At 43.7% G+C, this 20609-nt stretch overlaps 1 protein-coding gene across 1 annotated transcript in view; it reads left to right on the top strand.

Moving 5' to 3' along the window:
* Positions 1-8954: 8954 nt before the first annotated feature.
* Positions 8955-20609, top strand: part of ITGAV (integrin subunit alpha V) — a 92379-nt gene continuing 80724 nt past the window's right edge. Inside the window, exon 1 of the mRNA XM_060763845.2 lies at positions 8955-9207. Coding sequence (XP_060619828.2) covers positions 9044-9207 — 164 coding nt within the window. The 5' untranslated portion in view covers positions 8955-9043. The remainder of the gene's footprint in view (positions 9208-20609) is intronic.

The following is a 20609-nucleotide window of genomic DNA, read 5'->3' as shown; positions in this document are numbered from 1 at the left end:
TTTAAGTTTTGGGAAGCAGTGTTCCAGAGGACTGACATTACCCTCAGGTAAGTTAAAGTGACTGCTACAGGCAGCAGACTCTGTAAGGTGGAGCAGCAGACTCTGGAAGGTGGAGTGGAGATAAGGCTTGTGCACAGAATTCATGTTTCCTTGGGTACCTTTGGTGCTTTGGAAGGCCATAATGGCAAGGGCCCTCGCAGTGCAAAAATCCACTTGCAACAAAAGCAAGCAGGAGCCGATCTTGGCACCACCTCTGCTTTTCAACATCACAGTTTAATCTTTTTTATTAACCCTAATTCCCTGAAAACTACTACCAGTTTTCTCTAGTAGAGTAGAAAGTAGAAACAGCTGTAAGAAAGCATTAAACCCAAAGCAGAAAGAAGATTGATGTGTGCCAGGAAAGAGGTGAAAGCCCAGAGATAGCTCCAGGAAGTCATCACTCTTCCTTACCTAGAAGTGGGAAGCCTCCTAAAAATGCCTTGGAAAGAGTACATGGCTGCTGACGTGGTGCAGATCTGGGAGAGAAAGACCATACACACCTGCCTCCCTGCAGCACCTCCCCTGCGCAAGAAGCCTCCTTAAAGCTTGTGCGCCTGCCTGCAGCCGAGCACCTTTCCTCTAGAGTAGAAACAGGTGGGAAGAACTTTCCTTAAAGCATGTGCCTGCCTATATTGCTTTTCCTCTAGAGTAAGAAACAGCTTTAAGAAGAACATGCCTCCTTTAAATGCCTTGGAAAGAGTACGTGTAGTGTGCAGGCCCAGTAGAGAAGGTGTGTGCATCTGCCTGCAGCACCTTTCCTCTAGAGTAGAAACAGCTTAAATCCCTAAATGATGGAAAGGGTTGCCTAGGAACCCCCCCCCCCCCCCCAATAATGGGCGGATAGAAAACCAATCTTTTGGCACACCAGAGCAAAAACAGATATCTCCCCTCCCAAATTCGGGAGGCTCCCAAAAAATGGATTGGAGCCCCCACTGAAAGTCGGGACACTGAAACGGATCAAGGTTTGCCCAGATTGCACAAGCCAACTTGAGAAGCAGTGCTAGAGAATAGAGCAATGAAGAATAAAGTCCAGTCTCTAGTTTCAAAGTAATAGTGATCCTACACTGATCACTAAATGCAGAGCTTTCCAAATGTTTCATTTTGATATCACATCATTTTGAGACATGCATCATTTTGTGACATAGTAATTCAGTTTTATTAGCAAAGCGGAGGTTAAACCAACACTTTATTAGATGGTTTATTAAACCAACACTTTATTAGATGGTCCTCCAACGTCGCTGTTCTGGCGTAGGTGACTGTGGAGCCCTATTCTTGATCTACATCTTCAACCGCAGTGAGGGCATCGGTTTCCAGGTGGAAGGCGGTCCTGGTCGGGGTTGGCTTGACGCACCCTCCTCTTGGCACATTTCTCTCTTTTGCCCTCCATTCGTGCCTCTTCAAATTCTACAGCACTGCTGGTCACAGCTGACCTCCAGCTGGAGCGCTCAAGGGCCAAGGCTTCCCAGTTCTCAGTGTCTATGCCAGAGTTTTTAAGATTGGCTTTGAGCCCATCTTTAAATCTCTTTTCCTGTCCTCTAACATTCTGTTTTCCATTCTTGAGTTCAGAATAGAGCAACTACTTTGGGAGATGGTGGTCGGGCATCCGGAAAACATGGCCGGTCCAGCAGAGTTGATGGCAGAGGACCATCGCTTCAGTGCTGGTGGTCTTTGCTTCTTCCAGCATGCTGACATTTGTCCACTTGTCTTCCCAGGAGATTTGCAGGATTTTTCGGAGGCAGCGCTGATGGAATCGTGAAAAGGGTGAGGATGTGGTGTTCATCCACTCAACAGATTGGACCAAATCAGACCTGATCTTACTGTGCAGACTGCCTGAGATACACTGGAGTTCCCAGCAAGCTCCAGAATATCCTCGACTTTTCTAAAAGTGGAGCAAAATCAGTATCACAAGAAAATTCTCCATATTCAGAAGAATTTGACAGTTAGATTTGAGATGGGTCCACTTTGTCTGGTTTGGGCAGACTCATCCTGAGATCATTTTGTGAGTCCAGTCAGCTTTTGTACACAGGAAATTGTCCCATTGAGTTCAGCAAGGGTTACTGTAGATACTGTTTACTGTTTATTCATGCCCAGACCAAAGGTCATTTGCATTCACACAGATAAAACAATATATAACGATATAAAACAATGTCAAAAAGCAACAATATAAAACCGTATAAAAGGACAATACTATAAAACATTATAAAAGTACTACATAAAACACTTGGCATAAAGATCTTGCCTAGTAAAATTCAATATAACCACAAGGATAACATTCTTTAGCTAAAAGCGACCCCGTAACAGTTAACTGCGACTGGACATAACCAGATATAGCCGAGCCATAGAACATGCAGTCCTGGTGATGTTTACAGACTATAGCCCCCTTCAACATACCCTAAAGTGAGGGATGATTTTGTGTTGTTACTTTTCTGGAAATTGTTCCTTTTGAATCACTATGATAACATAGACTGGTGTCTGTGCTCCTCAAGCCTCCCTTTAATTGCTGCTTTCAGTAGGACAGCCGAGCCTAACCCTAAAGACAGATGAAATGTAAACATCTCCGCACATTTTGTTTACTGTCTGGCATCTGACTCCCTAGAGCCATTACTTGATCATTTTGCAGCCATACTCAGCCACTAAGCAAACAGAATTGGGACTCTATGTTTTCTACCTCTCTTGGAAGTGTAAGAATTTTCTTTGTAGGAAATGTTTTTAACCACAAATCATTCTTGTCTATTCAGGCTAAAATTAGTGTTTGAAATCTGCTGACCTGTCAGATTTGGTTATTATTCTTTTTTTTTTTTAAAAAAAAACCCAGCAAGAACGAGAACTTTAGTTAATTTGTTTTGTAACAGAAGAAAAGCTTAAACAGGAAAAATATATGAAAGAAAAAAGAAACATAGCAGCATTTTAACAACTATTTTATTTATCGTGTCAGAAGCAAATTGACAATACAGTTATAATGTATAAAAAACCACAAACAGAGTTAAAAACTTGGCATTATGCTAAATTTTCTTTGACCAGAAGCTGGCCACTTGGAGAGCTTCTGGTGTTGCCATTGTTCATGTGGCAGGCCTTAGACTGCATTGTAGTAAGTGGTCTGTGGTTTGCTCTTCTTCACACTCGCGTGTTGTGGTCTCCACTTTGTGGCCTCATTTCTTTAGAGTGCCTCTGCATCTCATGGTGCCAGAGTGCAGTCTGTTCAGCACCTTCCAAGTCGCCTAGTCTTCTGTGTGCCCATAAGTTTCTCATCTGGTCTCAGCCACTGATTGAGGTTCCAGGTTTTAGCCTGCCACTTTTGGACTATCGCTTGCTGGGGTGTTCCTGTGAATATCTATAGATCTTAGGAAGCTATTTTTTCATTGAAGACGTTGGTGTGCTGGCTGATTACTGAACAGAGAATGGGCCAGAGATGTCACTGCCTTGGTCCTTTTTTCATTGCTGGCTGCTACTTCCCGACGAATGTTACGTGGTGCGATACCAGCTAAACAGTGTAATTTCTCCAGTGGTGTAGGGCGTAGACATCCTGTGATAATGCAGTATGCCTCATTAAGTGCCACACCCACTGTTTTAATGTGGTGCAATGTGTTCCACACTGAACATGAATATTCAGCAGAAGAGTAGCAAAGCATAAGGGCAGATGTCTTCACTGTGTCTATTTGTGATCCCCGGGTTGTGCCAGTTAGCTTAAGTATGATATTATTTCTAGCACCCACTCTAGCATGTTTTAAAGACTGATTTATAATTTAGTGTGAGTTTTTATGTATATCAATCCTTTTCCTCTGATGCACTATAATTACTATGGTTGTGCAAGTTGGCTGAACCGAATTTCAGTGAACCTGTGGATTTGGAGGTGCTTGGCCCATTTATATAGACCCAGCCTGGGTAAGGCATCTCACTGCTTTCTTCTATTCTGATTGGCTCAACAGGCAGGGCTCACAGGGAAACCTCCAGGGCTATTCTTGGCTCAGAAGTTCTTCATTGCAATCCGGTTCACTATTAACCACAATTGTGTGTAATGTGTCCATACAAAGTCCAGGAACATATCTCCCACAGATATGGTGGTCATACTGTATTATCTATTAATAAATCAGTTTCCCATATTGATTCTGTAGTCTAATGAAGTAACCATTTGAAATTCGGGCCAGAAGAGGTTACATTCTTTCTGAGAGTTGTAGTCCAAAAGCAACTTACTCCTTACTTGGCTCACTTGTAATATGGATGGGTTAGATCTGTACAATGGAAAGTGGCTACTAGGGGTGTAGAATTTTTTCATTAGTTGTCATAAGTCATACCAAATTCATTAAATTTGTACTTTCGATGCAATATCTGACGTGCTGGCACAGCCTGTGCTAAAAACTAAAGAATCAAAACTTACCAAATACTTTTTAAATTTTCATTTTGTAAATCTTGGAAGCCTTCCAAAGTCAGTTTCTGTTTCAGCACAAGGAAGCAAAGCAAAGCCAAAAAGGCTGCCTTTCCTCTTTAAATTAATGGCATCTCGCCATTAGGAGGGGGAAGCAGCAGTGATAAAGCAGAGTTTGCTGGGAAAGACTGAGAATTCAAAAGGCCCTGCCTAAACTACATTTCCCAGAATTCTGCTCAGCATCAGTAAGCCCCAATCAGGATAGGGGAGAAATGTGTCCCTCCCTCCATAGCAGCAGCCAGACAGAGTTCCAATGAATGGCTGAATCTGCAAAGAGGAGGACTGACTAATACTTCTAGTAAGTAAATCTCTGCTGGACTGGGAAGAAATCCCTAAATGGAAGTTCTATTGTTAATATGGGAGACATTTAATGAGCTAGCTATTGTGGCTTTTTAAAAAAGCACGTTTTTGTCAACATTTTTTTAAAAATCCCTAAAATTAGTAGATGTATGAATATTTCTGAAAGTTGCGGTGGGAGATGATCCCCCATTATTTTGTGACATTGTAGAGAAAATTCAAGGAGATAGCTCTTCTAGTTTTTAAAATGCTGTTTATAAAACTTTGAAATTTCCCCAAAAATCCATGGATAAGTGAAACGTTCTGAAACCTGATAGGCTAAAAGTGGTAAATGTGTTTTAGCATTATAGCAAGTTTCACCCGAACAGGTGTAAAAATGAGAGAAAGAAGCCCATGAGGTTTCCCCATTTGCGCAAATATATAATGAAAAATTAATGAATTTCCTTTTTTCTCATTATAGTAATGACATTTTCAGTAACAACACTTTAGAAACACTTTAGAAGCAAAATGCTAGTGGCCCTAGTTTTTTAATTACTTTTGAAACATCGATCACACAGCCCTAGTGGCTACACCCTGAAGATGTCTAGACTGCCCAAGTCCTTTCATGGGCAGCAACTGGAATGACTTCAGCTTCCCTGAGAACATGACTAAACTGCGTGGAGACTGTGTGGGAGGCAAGGAGCTGACTCATCAAAACAGGGGCTTTCATGCATTCAGCTGCTTCCAACATAGATAAAAAACAATAAGGGTGAAAAGGAAGCACATTCAATGAAAACACTCCTGCCCACACAAAAATGTGGGTTGCAGGTAATTCATCAGATCGACTCAGTAATAATTAATCCCTGTGTTTCCCTCTATGTTTTCACTAACATTTGAACAAACATGGCACTTGAAGATCTTTTTGTTTTAGACCTATGGTGACCCTATCACAGGGTTTCCTTGTTCAGAAGAGGGTGGCTTTCTACTTCCTCTGAGGCTGAGAGAGTGTGACTGACTAGTCCAAATTCACCCGTTGGGTTTCATAGCTGAGCCATCCCCCAAGAAAATTCCAAAAAGCAAATCTTGATTTTGCCATTTTATACAGTGAATAATATTTTACTACAGAATTAGATATATGGGCAGCCCCCACGTTATAAACATCCAACTAACAAATAGGAAGTGAGAGAAATCGTGGATTTTGGGTATCCTGATCTGTCTCCTGAATCCTTGGAATCCTGAAACCTTGAATCTTTGGACTGGCTTTTGACTACGGTATAGACTCTTGATCCCTGGACTTTGCTCATTGAACTCTCGGCCTTTGACTACGGTGTAGTGTTTGCTATCAGTTTTTGTTTTGTATTCTGCGGCTTAGTGTTATCTTTGTGTTATATTTTGTACTATTAAAACAGCCAGAAAGTGCTGTTTTAATTAAAATGTTTAACACAAACTGGGTATTTGTTTGGTTCATCTCTGCCTAAAGAACGACAATGACTTTTGAATCATATTTTTATGGATCACACATCCCTACTGTAGTATGAATGCAGTTGGACCTCACTTGAATTGCCAGGGTTCAATACAGAAAATCCTGGTATGTGTAGTTTGACAAGTCTACCCAGGTACTCATATGGGGATGTCAGCTCCAGCTCCTGCCAACCTAGCAGTTTGAAAACATGCAGATGTGAGTAGATCAATAGGTACTGCTCCGGAGGGAAGGTAACGGTGCTCCGACACCAACACCAAAATACAACACCGCCTGAGCTCTGTGAGTGCAGCATTTTCCCGAATGAAGCAGAGAGTGTTTGAGGACCGAGACATCCGTAGGGATACCAAGGTGCTTGTCTACAAAGCTATTGTCCTCCCAACCCTGCTCTATGCCTGCGAAACGCGGACTGTCTACAGACGTCACATGCAACTCCTGGAATGATTCCATCAGCGCCGCCTCCGGAAAATCCTGCCAATCTCTTGGGAAGACAAGCGGACAAACGTCAGCATGCTGGAAGAAGCAAAGACCACCAGCATTGAAGCGATGGTCCTCTGCCATCGACTCCGCTGGGTCGGCCACGTTGTTCGGATGCCTGACCACCACCTTCCACAGCAGTTGCTCTATTCTGAACTTAAGAACGGAAAACGAAATGTTGGAGGACAGGAAATGAGATTCAAAGGTGGGCTCAAAGCCAACCTTAAAAACTCTGGCATAGACACTGAGAACTGGGAAGCCCTGGCCCTTGAGTGCTCCAGCTGGAGGTCAGCTGTGACCAGCAGTGCTAAAGAATTCAAGAAGGCACGAGTGGAGGGCGAAAGAGGGCGAAAGAGGGCGAAAGAGAGAAACGTGCCAGGAGGAAGGTGCATCAAGCTAACCCCAACTGGGACCACCTTCCACCTGGAAACCAATGCCCTTACTGTGGGAGAAGATGCCGGTTAAGAATAGGGCTCCACAGCCACCTACGAACCCACAAGGAAACGCATAATGGAAGCCCATCTTACTCGTCCAACGAGGGATCGCCTAAGTAAGTAAGTAACGGTGCTCCATGCAGTCATGCTGGCCAGATTTCCTTGGAGGTGTCTACGGACAACGCCTGCTCTTCGGCTTTAGAAGAGATGAGCACCACCCTGCACAGTTGGACACAACTAGACTTAGTGTCAAGGGGAAATCCTTTACTTTTACCTTAAAGAAGGACACGTGGATGGAAGTATGCAGTGGGCATCCAGTTTAAAAGCTTCCAAGGAAGAAGCCTCTACCACACTCGGGGCAGAGAGTTCCACTGCTGAACAGCTCTCACAGTCAGAAAGTTCCTCCTAATGTTCAGATGGAATCTCCTTTCTTGTAATTTGAAGCATTTTTCCATTGCGTCCTAGTCTCCAGGGCAGCCGAAAACAAGCTTGCTCCCTCCACCCTATGATTTCCTCTCATGTATTTCTACATTGCTATCTTGTCTCCTCTCAGCCTTCTCTTCTGAACACTAAACATGCCCAGCTCTTTAAGCCACTCCTCATAGGGATTATTCTCTAGCCCCTTCATCATTTTAGTCGCTTTCCTCTGAACACATTCCAGGTTGTCAATATCTCCCTTCAATTGTGATGCCGAGAATTGGACACAGTATTTCAGGTGTGGTCTAACCAAGGCAGAATACATCAGACTGGCAACAAAGATCCGCCTAGTCAAAGCCATGGTATTCCCTGTAGTAACCTACGGATGTGAGAGCTGGATCTTAGGGAAGGCTGAGCGAAGGAAGATCGATGCTTTTGAACTGTGGTGTTGGAGGAAAGTGCTGAGAGTGCCTTGGACTGCGAGAAGATCCAACCAGTCATCCTCCAGGAAATAAAGCCCGGCTGCTCACTGGAGGGAAGGATAGTAGAGACAAAGTTGAAGTACTTTGGCCACATCATGAGGAGACAGCAAAGCCTAGAGAAGACAATTATGCTGGGGAAAGTGGAAGGCAAAAGGAAGTGGGGCCGACCAAGGGCAAGATGGATGGATGGCATCCTTGAAGTCACTGGACTGACCTTGAAGGAGCTGGGGGTGGTGACGGCCAACAGGGAGCTCTGGTGTGGGCTGGTCCATGAGGTCACGGAAGAGTTGGAGACGACTGAACGAATGAACAACAACATCATGTCTCTTCTCAGCCTTCTCTTCTGCAGGCTAAACATGCCCAGCTCTTTAAGCCGCTCCTCATAGGGCTTGTTCTCCAGACCCTTGATCATTTTAGTCGCCCTCCTCTGGACACATTCCACCTTGTGAACATCTCTCTTCAGTTGTGGTGCCCAGAATTGGACACAATATTCCAGGTGTGGTCTAACCAAGGCAGAATAGAGGGGTGGCATGACTTCCCTGGATCTAGACACTAGTCTCCTATTGATGCAGGAATCCTAGAAGTTGCAGTAAAATGAGGCAACAGAGAAGGCGAAAGACGCCCATAAGTATTGAGCCAGGCTGTGAAAGAAGAGCATGAATGTAACAGTGGGTGCAATGGGGCGCCAAAGAGTGGCAGATTCGCCTCTGGAACTTTGGGCCAGAGGGGGAAGCCACGCCCCCTTTGGAAGCCACGCCCCCTTTGGACCAGCCTCCTCCTCCTCTCCCTCCCTTCAGCGCGGAGTCGCAGCTCTAGGAACAAAACAAAAAGCAAGTCTCATCCTCGCCGCGGATTGGTCGCCAGGGCTGGGGAGCGCTCTTTCTCTCTCTCTCTCCCTCAGTCCCTGGCGGTGATTATTCCTCCTCCTCCCGTTCCTCCTCCTCCGGCCTGGCGGGTTGGCGAGGCGACTTTGGGCCACTTTCCGCGTCTTCCTCTGGGCTGCTGCCTGCGCGCCATGGCCGGCCTCCCTTGGCTCCCTCTCCTCCTCCTCCTCCTCTTCTCGGCTTTGCCGCCCGGCCGGCCTTTCAACCTGGACGTGGAAAGCCCCGCCGTTTACTCCGGAGCGGAAGGCAGCTACTTCGGCTTCGCCGTGGATTTCTTCGCCCCGGATCGCGCCTCGTAAGTAGCGCTTCCAGAGCCCGTCCGCACTGGAGGCTTGCTGCGGTTTCACGCCGCTTGGGACTGCCATGGCTCAAGACTAAGGGAGTTGCATTCGTCATTGCATAAAGTCTTAAAAGAGTGGGTGGCTGTGAGTTTTCCAGACTGTCTGGCTGTGTTCCAGAAGCATTCTCTCCTGACGTTTTGCCCACATCTATGGCAGGCATCCTCAGAGGTTGTGAGGTCTGTTGGAAACTAAGAAATTTGGGTTTAGGTATCTGGGGAATAATGTCCAGGGAGGGAGAAAGAACTCTTGTAATTGATCACCTTGATTAGCATTGAATGGCCTTGCAGCTTCAAAGACTGGCTGCTTCCTGCCTGGGGGAATTCTTTGACTTAAAAGAGTGCATTCTTTCCTGACATTTCGCCTACATCTATGGCAGGCTTCCTTAGAGCCTGTGAGGTCTGTTGGAAACTAGGAAAATTGGGTTTATATATCTGTGGAATAATGTCCAGGGTGGAAGAAAGAACTCTTGTCTGCTTGAGGCAAGTGTGAAGGCTGCAATTGATCACCTTGATTAGCATTTAATGGCCTTGCAGCTTTAATGCCTGTCTGACTGCTGCCTGGGGGAATCCTTTGTTAGGAGGTATTAGCTGGCCCTGATTGATTCCTGCCTAGAATTCCCCTACTTTTTGAGTCTTGCTCTTTATTTACTGTTCTAGTTTTAGAATTTGTGTTGTCGAAGGCTTTCATGGCTTTTCACTGGGTTGCTGTGAGTTTTCTAGGCTGTCTGGCCATGTTCCAGAAGCATTCTCTCCTGACATTTCGCCCACATCTATGAAGTTGGTAGCTCTTTTGGAAACTAGGCAAGTGGGGTTTATATATCTGTGGAATAATGTCCACTGTGGGAGAATGAACTCTTGTCTGCTTGAGGCAAATGTGGAGGCTGTAATTGATCACCTTGATTAACATTTAATGGCCTTGCAGCTTCAAAGCCAAGCTGCTTCCTGCCTGGGGGAATGGCATACTCTCCTGACATTTTCCCTGTATCTATCGCAGGCATCCTCAAGAGGTTGAGAGATCTGCTGGTGTCTCTCCAGACGGCATTCTCTCCTGACATTTCGCCTGTATCTATGGCAGGCATCCTCAGAGGTTGTGAGGTCTGTTGGAAAATGAGAAGTATAGATCTGTGGAATAATGTCCAGGGTGGAAGAAAGAACTCTTGTCTGCTTCAGGCAAGAGTAAATGTTGCAATTAGCCACCTTGATTAGCACTGAATGGCTTTGCAGCCTCAAAGACTGGCTGCTTCCTGCCTGGGGAAATCCTTTGTCATACAAGAGTGCTGGTGTCTTGCCAGACGTACAGATTCCAGGATTACATTGCAGTTAAAGTGGTGCCAAACTGCATTCATTCCACAGTGTAGACGCATCCATATTAGAGGCTTTAAACGGTCCAGTTTCTTTCTTTTTTTTTCAGTTTTGGTGATGGGATGTTGGACCCAAGGCAAGTTTCACGGGAGGGAAGAAATTGGAAAGCTCACCTCCATTCTGAGAGTTTGGAAGGAAGGAAGGAAGGAGAGGAGGAGGGAGCCTCCTTAAAATAAATGAATGGAGTTCAGTGTGAGTCTGGAAGAAGGGATTGGGGATGAAACACAAAGCCTCCCTTAAGAAAGAAGGCACAAAAAGTAGGTTGCTGTGACTTTTCCAGGCTATATGGCCATGTTCTAGAAGCATTCTCTCCTGACATTTTGTCCACATCTATGGCAGGCATCCTCAGAGATTGTGAGGTCTGTTGGAAACTAGGCTTTGAAGCTGCAAGGCCATTCAGTGCTAATCAAGGTGACTAATGGCAACATCCACATGTGCCTCCATCTGACAAGAGTTCTTTATCCTACCCTGGACATTATTCCATAGATATATAAACCCCACTTGCCTAGTTTCCAACAGACCACACAATCTCTGAGGATGCTTGCCATAGATGTGGGTGAAATGTCAGGAGAGAATGCTTCTGGAACATGGCCAGACAGCCTGGAAGATTCACAGCAACCTAGTGATTCCGGCCATGAAAGCCTTTGAGAACACAAAGCACAAAAAAGCCCTGCCGTTAGGGTGCATCAGTTTGACACCACTTTAACTTCTCTGGCTTCATTCTATGGAATCCTGGGATTTGTAGTTTGTCAAGGTCTTTAACCATCTCTGTCAGATAATGCTGGTGTCTCACCAAACTACAAACTCCTTATGAAGAGAAAATGCAGGGTAAAGTAAAGATTTCCCCTTGACATTGAAGTTAAGCCATATCTGACTCTGGGGGGTGATGCTCATTTCCATTTCTAAGCCAAAGAGCCGGTGTTGTCCGTAGATGACTCCAAGGTCATGTGGCCAGCATGGCTGCATGGAGCATTGTTACCTTCCCGTCCGAGCGGTACCTATTAATCTACTCATATTTGCATGATTTCGAACTGCTAGGTTGGCAGAAGCTGGGGCTAACAGCAGGAGCTCATCCTGCTCCCTGGATTCGAACCACCAACCTTTTAGTCGGCAAGTTCAGCAGCTCAGCAGTTTAACCCACTGCGCTACTGGGGGCTCAAAGAGGTATAGATGATGATGATGATGATGATAATACAAACCCTAGGAAGCATTGAGCCAAAGCAGTTTAAGTGATGTCAAACTACATCCATTATACTGTAGATAAGATATAATTCAAAGGTATTTGCTGGGATTTGCTTTGAACTGACATTCATAGGATCACGAAAGTGAGCAGGCAACTTGAAGGCACATACATACTCAAGGCTAAGGTCTTAATTTCAGTGTCCCTTTCCATTCTTTCCCACTGAAAGGAAGCCAGATTGCTTTTACCAACCAGAATGCTATGAAATATTGAAAACACCCAAGGGAGACAGAGAGAGAGATAATGGTATTGTGCTTTGGGCTTTGCCGAAATCCCCAAGTGCGCCTTTAAGTTGCCTCTTAATTTATGGAGATCCCATGCATTATCATAAGGTTTTCTTAGGCCAAGGAATAGATACTACGGTGGGTCAAAACGTTTTGCCTCCCATCCCGAAAATGTTATGAGTGAACCTATAACAGCAAAAGTTGCTACGAACTATAGCCTGGACTGTCCTCTATGCAAAATTACCATTCAACATAGTCGCCACCATTAATTTGTACACATTTGAGCCATCATTTAACCCAGACATCAAAACCTTTTTTGGAAAAAAATCACAATTTTGTTGTACGTTTTTTGGGCTGTATGGCCATGTTTTAGAAGCATTCTCTCCTGACGTTTCGCCTGCATCTATGGCAAGCATCCTCAGAGGTTGTGAGGTCACAACCTCTAAGGATGCTTGCCATAGATGCAGGCGAAACCTCAGAAGAGAATGCTCCTAGAACATGGCCTTATAGCCCAAAAAACCTACAACAACCCAGTGATTCCAGACATGAAAGCCTTCAGCAATACAATTCACAGTTTTGCTTCGTAATCCATGATTTTAAACCTGTTTTTTAACGACATTCAAGTCATTGAATTTGAAATCACGTGGTTTCAGAGTTCCAAACAGTTAAAAGTCAGAAGGGGCCAAATTATAAACATTCTTCTATGTTTGATGGGGTTACGCTCCCGCTGAAGACACAGGTCCGCAGTCTGGGGGTCCTCCTGGATTCAGCACTGATGCTTGATGTGCAGGTGTCGGTGGTGGCTGGGAGGGCCTTTGCACAGTTAAGACTTGTGCGCCAGCTGTGACCGTACCTCGAGAACTCTTATTTGACCATGGTGGTCCATGCCTTAGTTACCTCAAGATTAGGCTACTGTAATGCACTCTACGTAGGGCTGCCCTTGAAGACCGTTCTGAAACTACAGCTGGTGCAAAGATTGTCGGCCAGACTGAGAAAGGAGAGGATGAAACACTCTGATTATTCATATGGAATTGTTCCCTCATTTGGCCAATGCATTTGGCTCCTTCCTTTTGGAGGCCTCTTTCTTCCCTAGCAGTTTAAGATAAACATTTATAACCTCTTAACACAGGGCTTTTCCAAACATTTCATGTGGATGACACACTTTTAAAACATGCGTCGATGTAAACTAATTTCGGTTTTACTAGCAAACCGGAGGTTGCACCAACCCCTTATAAAAGATAAGGATACATACACGAATTGTAATAACAACATGTATGGGGATGCAGCATATCTTATTATTATTATTATTATTATTATTATTATTAACTTTATTTGTACCCCGCTAGCATCTCCCGGAGGATTCGATGCGGCTTACACAGGCCGAAGCCTCAAAACACAATACAATAGAGAACATAGCGTCACAATAACAAAGCAAATCAACAATAAGCAAAATAACATAGAACCACAATAGCTAAGCAAATCAAACAGTAAACAAAATAACGACAATGGCAGTACATCAAGACATTATTAAAAACTGGTTCGGCCGGCGCACTGGGGTACAAGGGTTAAAAGTGCTGAAATGGCAGGAGGCACGTAGGGTAAAAAGTGCGGTGTGCAACGACAATTAGTTATGCTAAGGTGCTACTAGGTCTTGAGATGGGGATTCCTAGTCTGAGAAGGCACAACGGAACAGCCAAGTTTTTAAATTCCTTCTGAAAACGGCTAGAGTGGGGGCCTGTCTGAGATCTTTTGGGAGGGCGTTCCAGAGTCGGGGGGCCGCCACAGAAAAGGCCCTGTCCCGTGTCCCCACCAAGCGCGCTTGCGACGTGGGTGGGATCATGAGCAGGGCCTCTCCAGATGACCGTAGCGAGCGTGTGGGTTCGTAGATGGTGATGCGGTCACGCAGGTAGGGTGGTCCCAAACCGTTTAGGGCTTTGTAGGTAAGCACCTGCACCTTGAATTGGGCTCGGAAAATAAATGGCAGCCAATGGAGCTCCTTAAACAGAGGGGTAGACCTCTCTTGATAATGAGCCCCAGTTAGCATCCTGGCTGCTGCCCGCTGGACCAATTGAAGTTTCCGAGCCGTCTTCAAGGGCAGCCCCACGTAGAGCGCATTGCAGTAATCCATTCTAGAGGTGACCAAGGCATGGACCACCCCAGCCAGATCAGCCTTCACGAGGTATGGTCGCAGTTGGCGCACAATTCTCAGTTGCGCAAAGGCCCTCCCGGATACCGCCGACACCTGAGCCTCGAGTGTAAGCGAAGAATCCAAGAGGACGCCCAAACTGCGGACCTGTGGCTTCAGGGGGAGCCTCTCCAAGTCTCTCTATGGAGAGAAAAAGTGGGGTATCAATAAACATAACAATAATAATATCTCAAGAAAACCTTTGATTTATCTTTATATAATAGTAGCTTAGGTACCCGGCGTTGCCCAGGTTATTAGAAGAAGTCTTTTATTATTATTATTTTGCAAAATGCATGAGGTTGTGGGTGAACTACAACTCACATCAAGCCAGGTTAACCCCCCGAAACTCCATCAATGCTTAAAGTTTGTCATGTTGGACAAGTTTGCTCTAGATGCATCATCGGTGGGTTCAGTGTGCTCTCGGGTTGCAGGATGAATTACAACTTGTATCATGGTGGGTCAGTCCCATCAAATCCCTCCCATACGTTCAGTTGGTTATCGGGGTTCTGTGTGCCAAGATAGGTCCAGGTCCCTCATCAGTGGGGTGTGGAGTGCTCTTTGATTGTAGGTGAACTATAAATCCCAACTAAAAAATGTCAAGGCCAGTTCCCCCCAAAACTCACCAGTATTCAAATTTTGGCTTATTGGGTATGCATGCCAAATTTGGTGCAGATCCATCGTTGTTTGCATTCATAGTACTCTCTGGATGTAGGTGAACTATAATTCCTATAAATCAAGGTGAATTTCCCACAAAGCTCTCCTGTATTTTTGGTTGGCCATGGAAATTTTGCTTGCCAAGTGAGGTCCAGGGCCATCGGTGGTGAGGTCCAGAGTGCTCTTTGTTTGCTAGTAAACTGTAAATCCCAGTACCTACAACAGCTATAAATCAAGGTGAATTCCCCCCCTAACCTCTCCAGTATTTTTCTTTGGTCATGGGGGTCCTGTATGCCAAATGTGGCCCAGGTCCATTGTCAGTGGGGGTTACAATTCTCTTACTTAATGCAGGGTGAATTGCAACTTCCATCATGTGGAGTCAATCCCCCAAACCCCTCCAGTATGTCTAAGTGCTGATTAGTTCTGTTCTGTTTGTTGTGCAGACAGAGTTGAAAAGAGTAGGAAAGGTAAAGGGAAAGGCATTGGGTGGAATCATGCAAATTCCACACCAATGGAGAAAGCAAGAAACACGGGATGTCTGTGGTGGAGGAAACATATACAATCTAGGATGAAATTTTCCCCAAATGAAAACTTGGATGATAAGCAGTATGGTCTTTGGGGAGGACATTGGCAAGGGTTGGGCTACATGTTCGTGGCGCTCACTATAACCTGAAATTTCATTGGAGGGAGGGCTTTTGGTGACCCCTCAGCACTCTGGGTTAAAGATGTTTATGGAAGTGTGTGGCTGTCTGTGGAAGTGGGCACCCCAGCCACATATACAAATTTTCACTTTTATTATGGAGATACACAGAGAGAGTGTGTGTTTAAGAGCTTATTTCACATAGATTCAGAGGTGTCTCCTCATTACACGCCTACACACTGCAGTTGACACACGTAACACACAATTTAGAAAGCTCTGCTCTAATAATGTAATATAATAATGAACGAAAAGTTTATATTCTAGGGTAAAAATGAAAGATCACCCAGTTATTTATGTGGGAATGAGTGACGAAGGGCATGTGAATGAAAATATGCCCCATTGAGATTGAGGGTGCATCTACACTGTATAGAGTTATTGTAGTTTGACACCACTTTAACTGCCATGGCTCAATGCTATGGAACCCTGGGATTTGTAATTTGGTGAGACCATGGCAATTTTTGGCAGGGAAGGAAATTTTTTGTTGTTGTTATTATTATCTCACTTTTTCTGTCTAAAAAGAGACTCAAAATGGGTAAAACTACACCTCCCATAATTCCATAGTATTGAACCATGGTAGTTGCGATGGGGTCAAACTTCATTAATACTACTGTGTAGATGCAGCCTGAAAGAGAGGTTGATAACATAATCTGCTATATTTTAAAAAAAGGTTAAGGCACTCAGAATCAGATAAGATTCCCCTCAAGCGTTGCTTGAATCGAATAATGTTAAAAAGCTATGTGTTGTGATTATATATCAAGATACATAACTAGAAAACGATAGAATCATAGAATCAAAGAGTTGGAAGAGACCTCATGGGCCATCCAGTCCAACCCCCTGCCAAGAAGCAGGAATATTGCATTCAAATCACCCCTGACAGATGGCCATCCAGCCTCTGTTTAAAAGCTTCCAAAGAAGGAGCCTCCACCACACTCCAGGGCAGAGAGTTCCACTGCTGAACAGCTCTCACAGTCAGGAAGTTCCATAGGATGTAGTATCTGTTAGGCTGCAATGCTTAAACTTATTTGCTTGGGACTGAAATCCATAGGATTCAGATTGAATGCAGCGGGAGTTATTTCTGAGTAGATGTGCTTAGGATTGGAGCCCTTTAAAACGGAAGCTCATTGATGAAAAATTTCCCCACAAGCCCTGCCTGCCTGAACATCTGATTCTTTATCAGGAGTGACACAAAATGTGTCAGGGAATATTTCCAACCCAAGAGCCTATGGAGTGGGGTGATTCACGTATCATCATTATCAATCCAGGCGAAAACACTTTTGTGTCGCAAGTTCTAATTTTCTCTGACACATCTTGCTTTTGGTTATGGAGGAAATGTTAGGAAGGTCTTAGTTCCAGGGCTCATAGACAGACAGACAGAAAGGAAGGGCAAAGCTCAGCCACCCGTCAGTGAAAGGGCATTGGCTCCAGACCAATTCGCTGTATGGCCATGTTTGGGAAGCATTCTCTCCTGATGTTTCATCCACATCTATGGTACGCATTCTCAGAGATTGTGAGGTCTGGCAGCCAGATTTTGTTCATTTTCATGGTTTCCTCCTTTCTGTTGAAATTGTCCATCTGCTTGTGGATTTCAGTGGCTTCTCTGTGTAGTCTGACATGATGGTTGTGAGAGTGGTCCAGCATTTCTGTGCTCTCAAATAATATGCTGTGTCCAAATTGGTTCATCAAGTGCTCTGTTACGGCTGACTTCTCTGGTTGAAGTAGTTTGCAGTGCCTTTTGTGTCCCTTGATTGGTGTTTGGGCAATACTGCTTTTGGTCGTCCCTATGTAGACTTGTCCACAGCTGCATGGTGTACGGTAGACTCCTGCAGAAGTAAGAGGATCCCTCTTGTCCTTTGCTGAATGTAGCATTTGTTGGATTTTCTTAGTGGGTCTGTAGATTGACTGTAGGTTGTGTTTCTTCATCAGTAAAGACAAAGATCCACCCAGGGGAAGAGTGTTCTTACCATACATCAAGGGAACCACTGACCGCGTAGGGAAGCTGATGAAGAAATCCAACAAATGCTACGTTCAGAAAGGACCCTGGACATTATTCCACAGATATATAAACCCCGCTTGCTTAGTTTCCAACAGACCTCACAATCTCTGAGGATGCCTGCCATAGGTGTGGGCAAAACATCAGGAGAGAATGTTTCTGAAACATGGCCATACAGACCAGAAAACTCACAGCAACCCAGTGATTCCAGCAATGAAAGCCTTCTACAACATACTAAGCGCATTAACTCCCCAAAGTGCATTAACTCCCCAAAAGGAGGCCCCTTGTCATTAACAATGACTTGTTGGGGAAAATGGCAAAATAAACTCCCAGTAAATAAAATAGACAAGCTCCCAATAGGTTCCTTAGACAACGGAAAACCCCAGCTATATCGCAACATGCTAAAGAAACTGGAACAAAACGGAATAACAAAGATTGAGGACTTACTAAAACCAGACGGGACTGTAATTCAATGGGAGGAAATAAAAGATAAATGCGGGCATGGAAATTGGTTACAATGGGGAGGGCTGTCTAAAAAGCTAATAGAATTGAAGAATAAGGAAACCTCAGAAACAAATCTCGACAAAATAATAAAATGGAAAGTAGAGAGGGAGAAAGGAATCATGGGATTTATATATAACACAATCACCGAAATACAATACAACACAAAATCTACCCTAATAGAAGTCTGGAAGGAGGAATTAAGTTGCAGTGAGAGAGAAATAGACAATTGGATTAATTCAATCAATAAAATAAAACACCTAAAGATTAAAGAAATGCAACGAAAAATATTGACAAAATGGTACAGAACTCCTGTGCAACTGGCGCATATCACAAAAACGTGCCCAAAATTATGTTGGCACAACTGTGGTAAAATAGGAACATATGCCCACATGTGGTGGGAATGTGAAAAAATCCAAAAGTTCCAAGAAATAATCAGGAAAGAAATGGAGGAGCTATTAGGGATCAAGATAGAATGGAATAAGGCCCAATTTTTCACTCAGAAATTCGAAAATAAAGAGGAATATAAGGAAAGTGAGGAAATAATAGAACATATGATAGAGGGAATTAAAGCCTCAGTGGCCCTGGGCTGGAAAGACCACAAGAAATGGGATACAAAAACCTGGTACAAATATTTAGCAGATTACCTTCTTCAAGATTATATTAGCGAAAGGAAAAGTTACTATATGACGGGTCAAAGCAAAAAGACATGGAAAGCAAAATGGAAGGGTCTCATATATAGAATAAAGGGGAAAGATAAATATACGGTGTATTGTGTATTATACAATAGTAATTTTGAATGTTATTTTCAAAGATGGAATGTTTCTATGTATTATACAATAGTAATAATAAAATTAACAAAAAATGTCAAAAAAAAAAAAAACTCCCCAAAGTGCTTTTCCATGGTTTCAGTGGCAGTTCCTTTCTAAGATATCCATACTGGACAGTTGTAGCACTTTGGTAAACTTTAAATCATATGACTCCATTCTGCGGGGTACTATGATTTGTAGTGGATTTAAGAGGTACTTAAATAGGTACCACTCCGGCAGGAAGTTAATAGCGCTCCATGCAGTCATGCTGGCCACATGACCTTGGTGGTGTCAATGGACAATGCTGGCTCTTCAGTTTAGAAATAGAGATGAGCACCAACCCCCAGAGTCAGGACACGACTGGACGTAACGTCAGGGGAAAACCATTACCTAACCTAAGAGGTATTTAAAATTCTATGGGGACTCATCTACACTGTATTATATGATCAGTGTAACACATATAATGCAGTTCAGTGTTTACTGCATTATATGACATGACCATATAATGTATTGTACAGCAGTGTAGATGGGGTCTGAGATAGAATTGTAATCCTGTAGCTGAGGGGAATACATTGCAGACTTATTCAGGATGGAGCAAGGGCTACAGATTGAGTATTCCTTATTGGAAATGCTTGGGACCAGACGCTTTTTGGATTTCAGATTTTGGAACACCTTTATTCGCATATACATCCTTAATGAAATATCCTGGAGAGGAAACTCTAAACACAGAATTTATTTATGTTTAATGTATAACTTATCCACATAGCCTGGAGGCAATGTAATACAATGTTATTAATTCGCTATGTAACACATTTTTTGTTCCTGGATCATAAACGTCATTTCCTAATAGGTTCTATCGTTAAAAATATGGGAAAAGATTAGCAGTGCCAGTCATCAGTAGCTCATAGATAGTGCAGCACATTTTGCTATAGTTTTTCAATGAATATCTCATTGAGTCTCAACCAATTCAACATAGTTTGTGGCAGCCATAAGAACAAAGTTTCTGGAGTGTAACAGCTACTTTCAAAGTAAGCACAGTTAAATGAGAAATAACACTTTCAAACCAGGAACAGAAAAAATCAAATTTTGTTACATAGTGTTATTATTACTTTAGCTCATGAAACAAAGTTTGTGTGCACGGAACCATCAGAAAGCAAAGGTGGTTCTATCTCAGCCACCCCTACGGACAATTTTGGATTTTGGAGTATTTTGAAATTTGGGACGTGGAATGTTCAATTTGGATTGAGTTTCTACGTGACATGGATACATCCCAAATATACGTTCATGAGGGTTAATATGAATAATACACAATTTTTGTATGCAATGAAGATGCTCTAGGCCAGAACAATGCTGGGAGACATGTTGCCCTCCCAGGTAAATTACTGTTTAAATTGTCTTTTGCCGTTGATGACAATTTGATTACGATTTCTATCCAACAACTGGATGGATAGAAACGTATCAGCTTCTGGAGGAGCTGCATTTTGCTGTCACCTGTCCTACATTTTATTATTTCCTTCTGGGCAAGTCCCAGGAATAAGGGATAGACCTAAGGGTGAGATTGTAGCTAGATACTTCCCCATTGAGTTCAGTGAATGTACCTGTCTGACCAAACATGTTCGGTGTTAATCTGTAAACCTGTTTCCTGTTTGTCTCCTGAGACACTTTTGAGAATAAGAGCCAGAAACGACTGGA

The sequence above is a fragment of the Anolis sagrei genome, chromosome 1 (assembly GCF_037176765.1).
Source record: "Anolis sagrei isolate rAnoSag1 chromosome 1, rAnoSag1.mat, whole genome shotgun sequence".
NCBI classification, from domain to species: Eukaryota; Metazoa; Chordata; class Lepidosauria; order Squamata; family Dactyloidae; genus Anolis; species Anolis sagrei.
The sequence above is the reverse complement of the archived record's forward strand: the minus strand, read 5'-3'. Positions and strand labels throughout refer to the sequence as shown.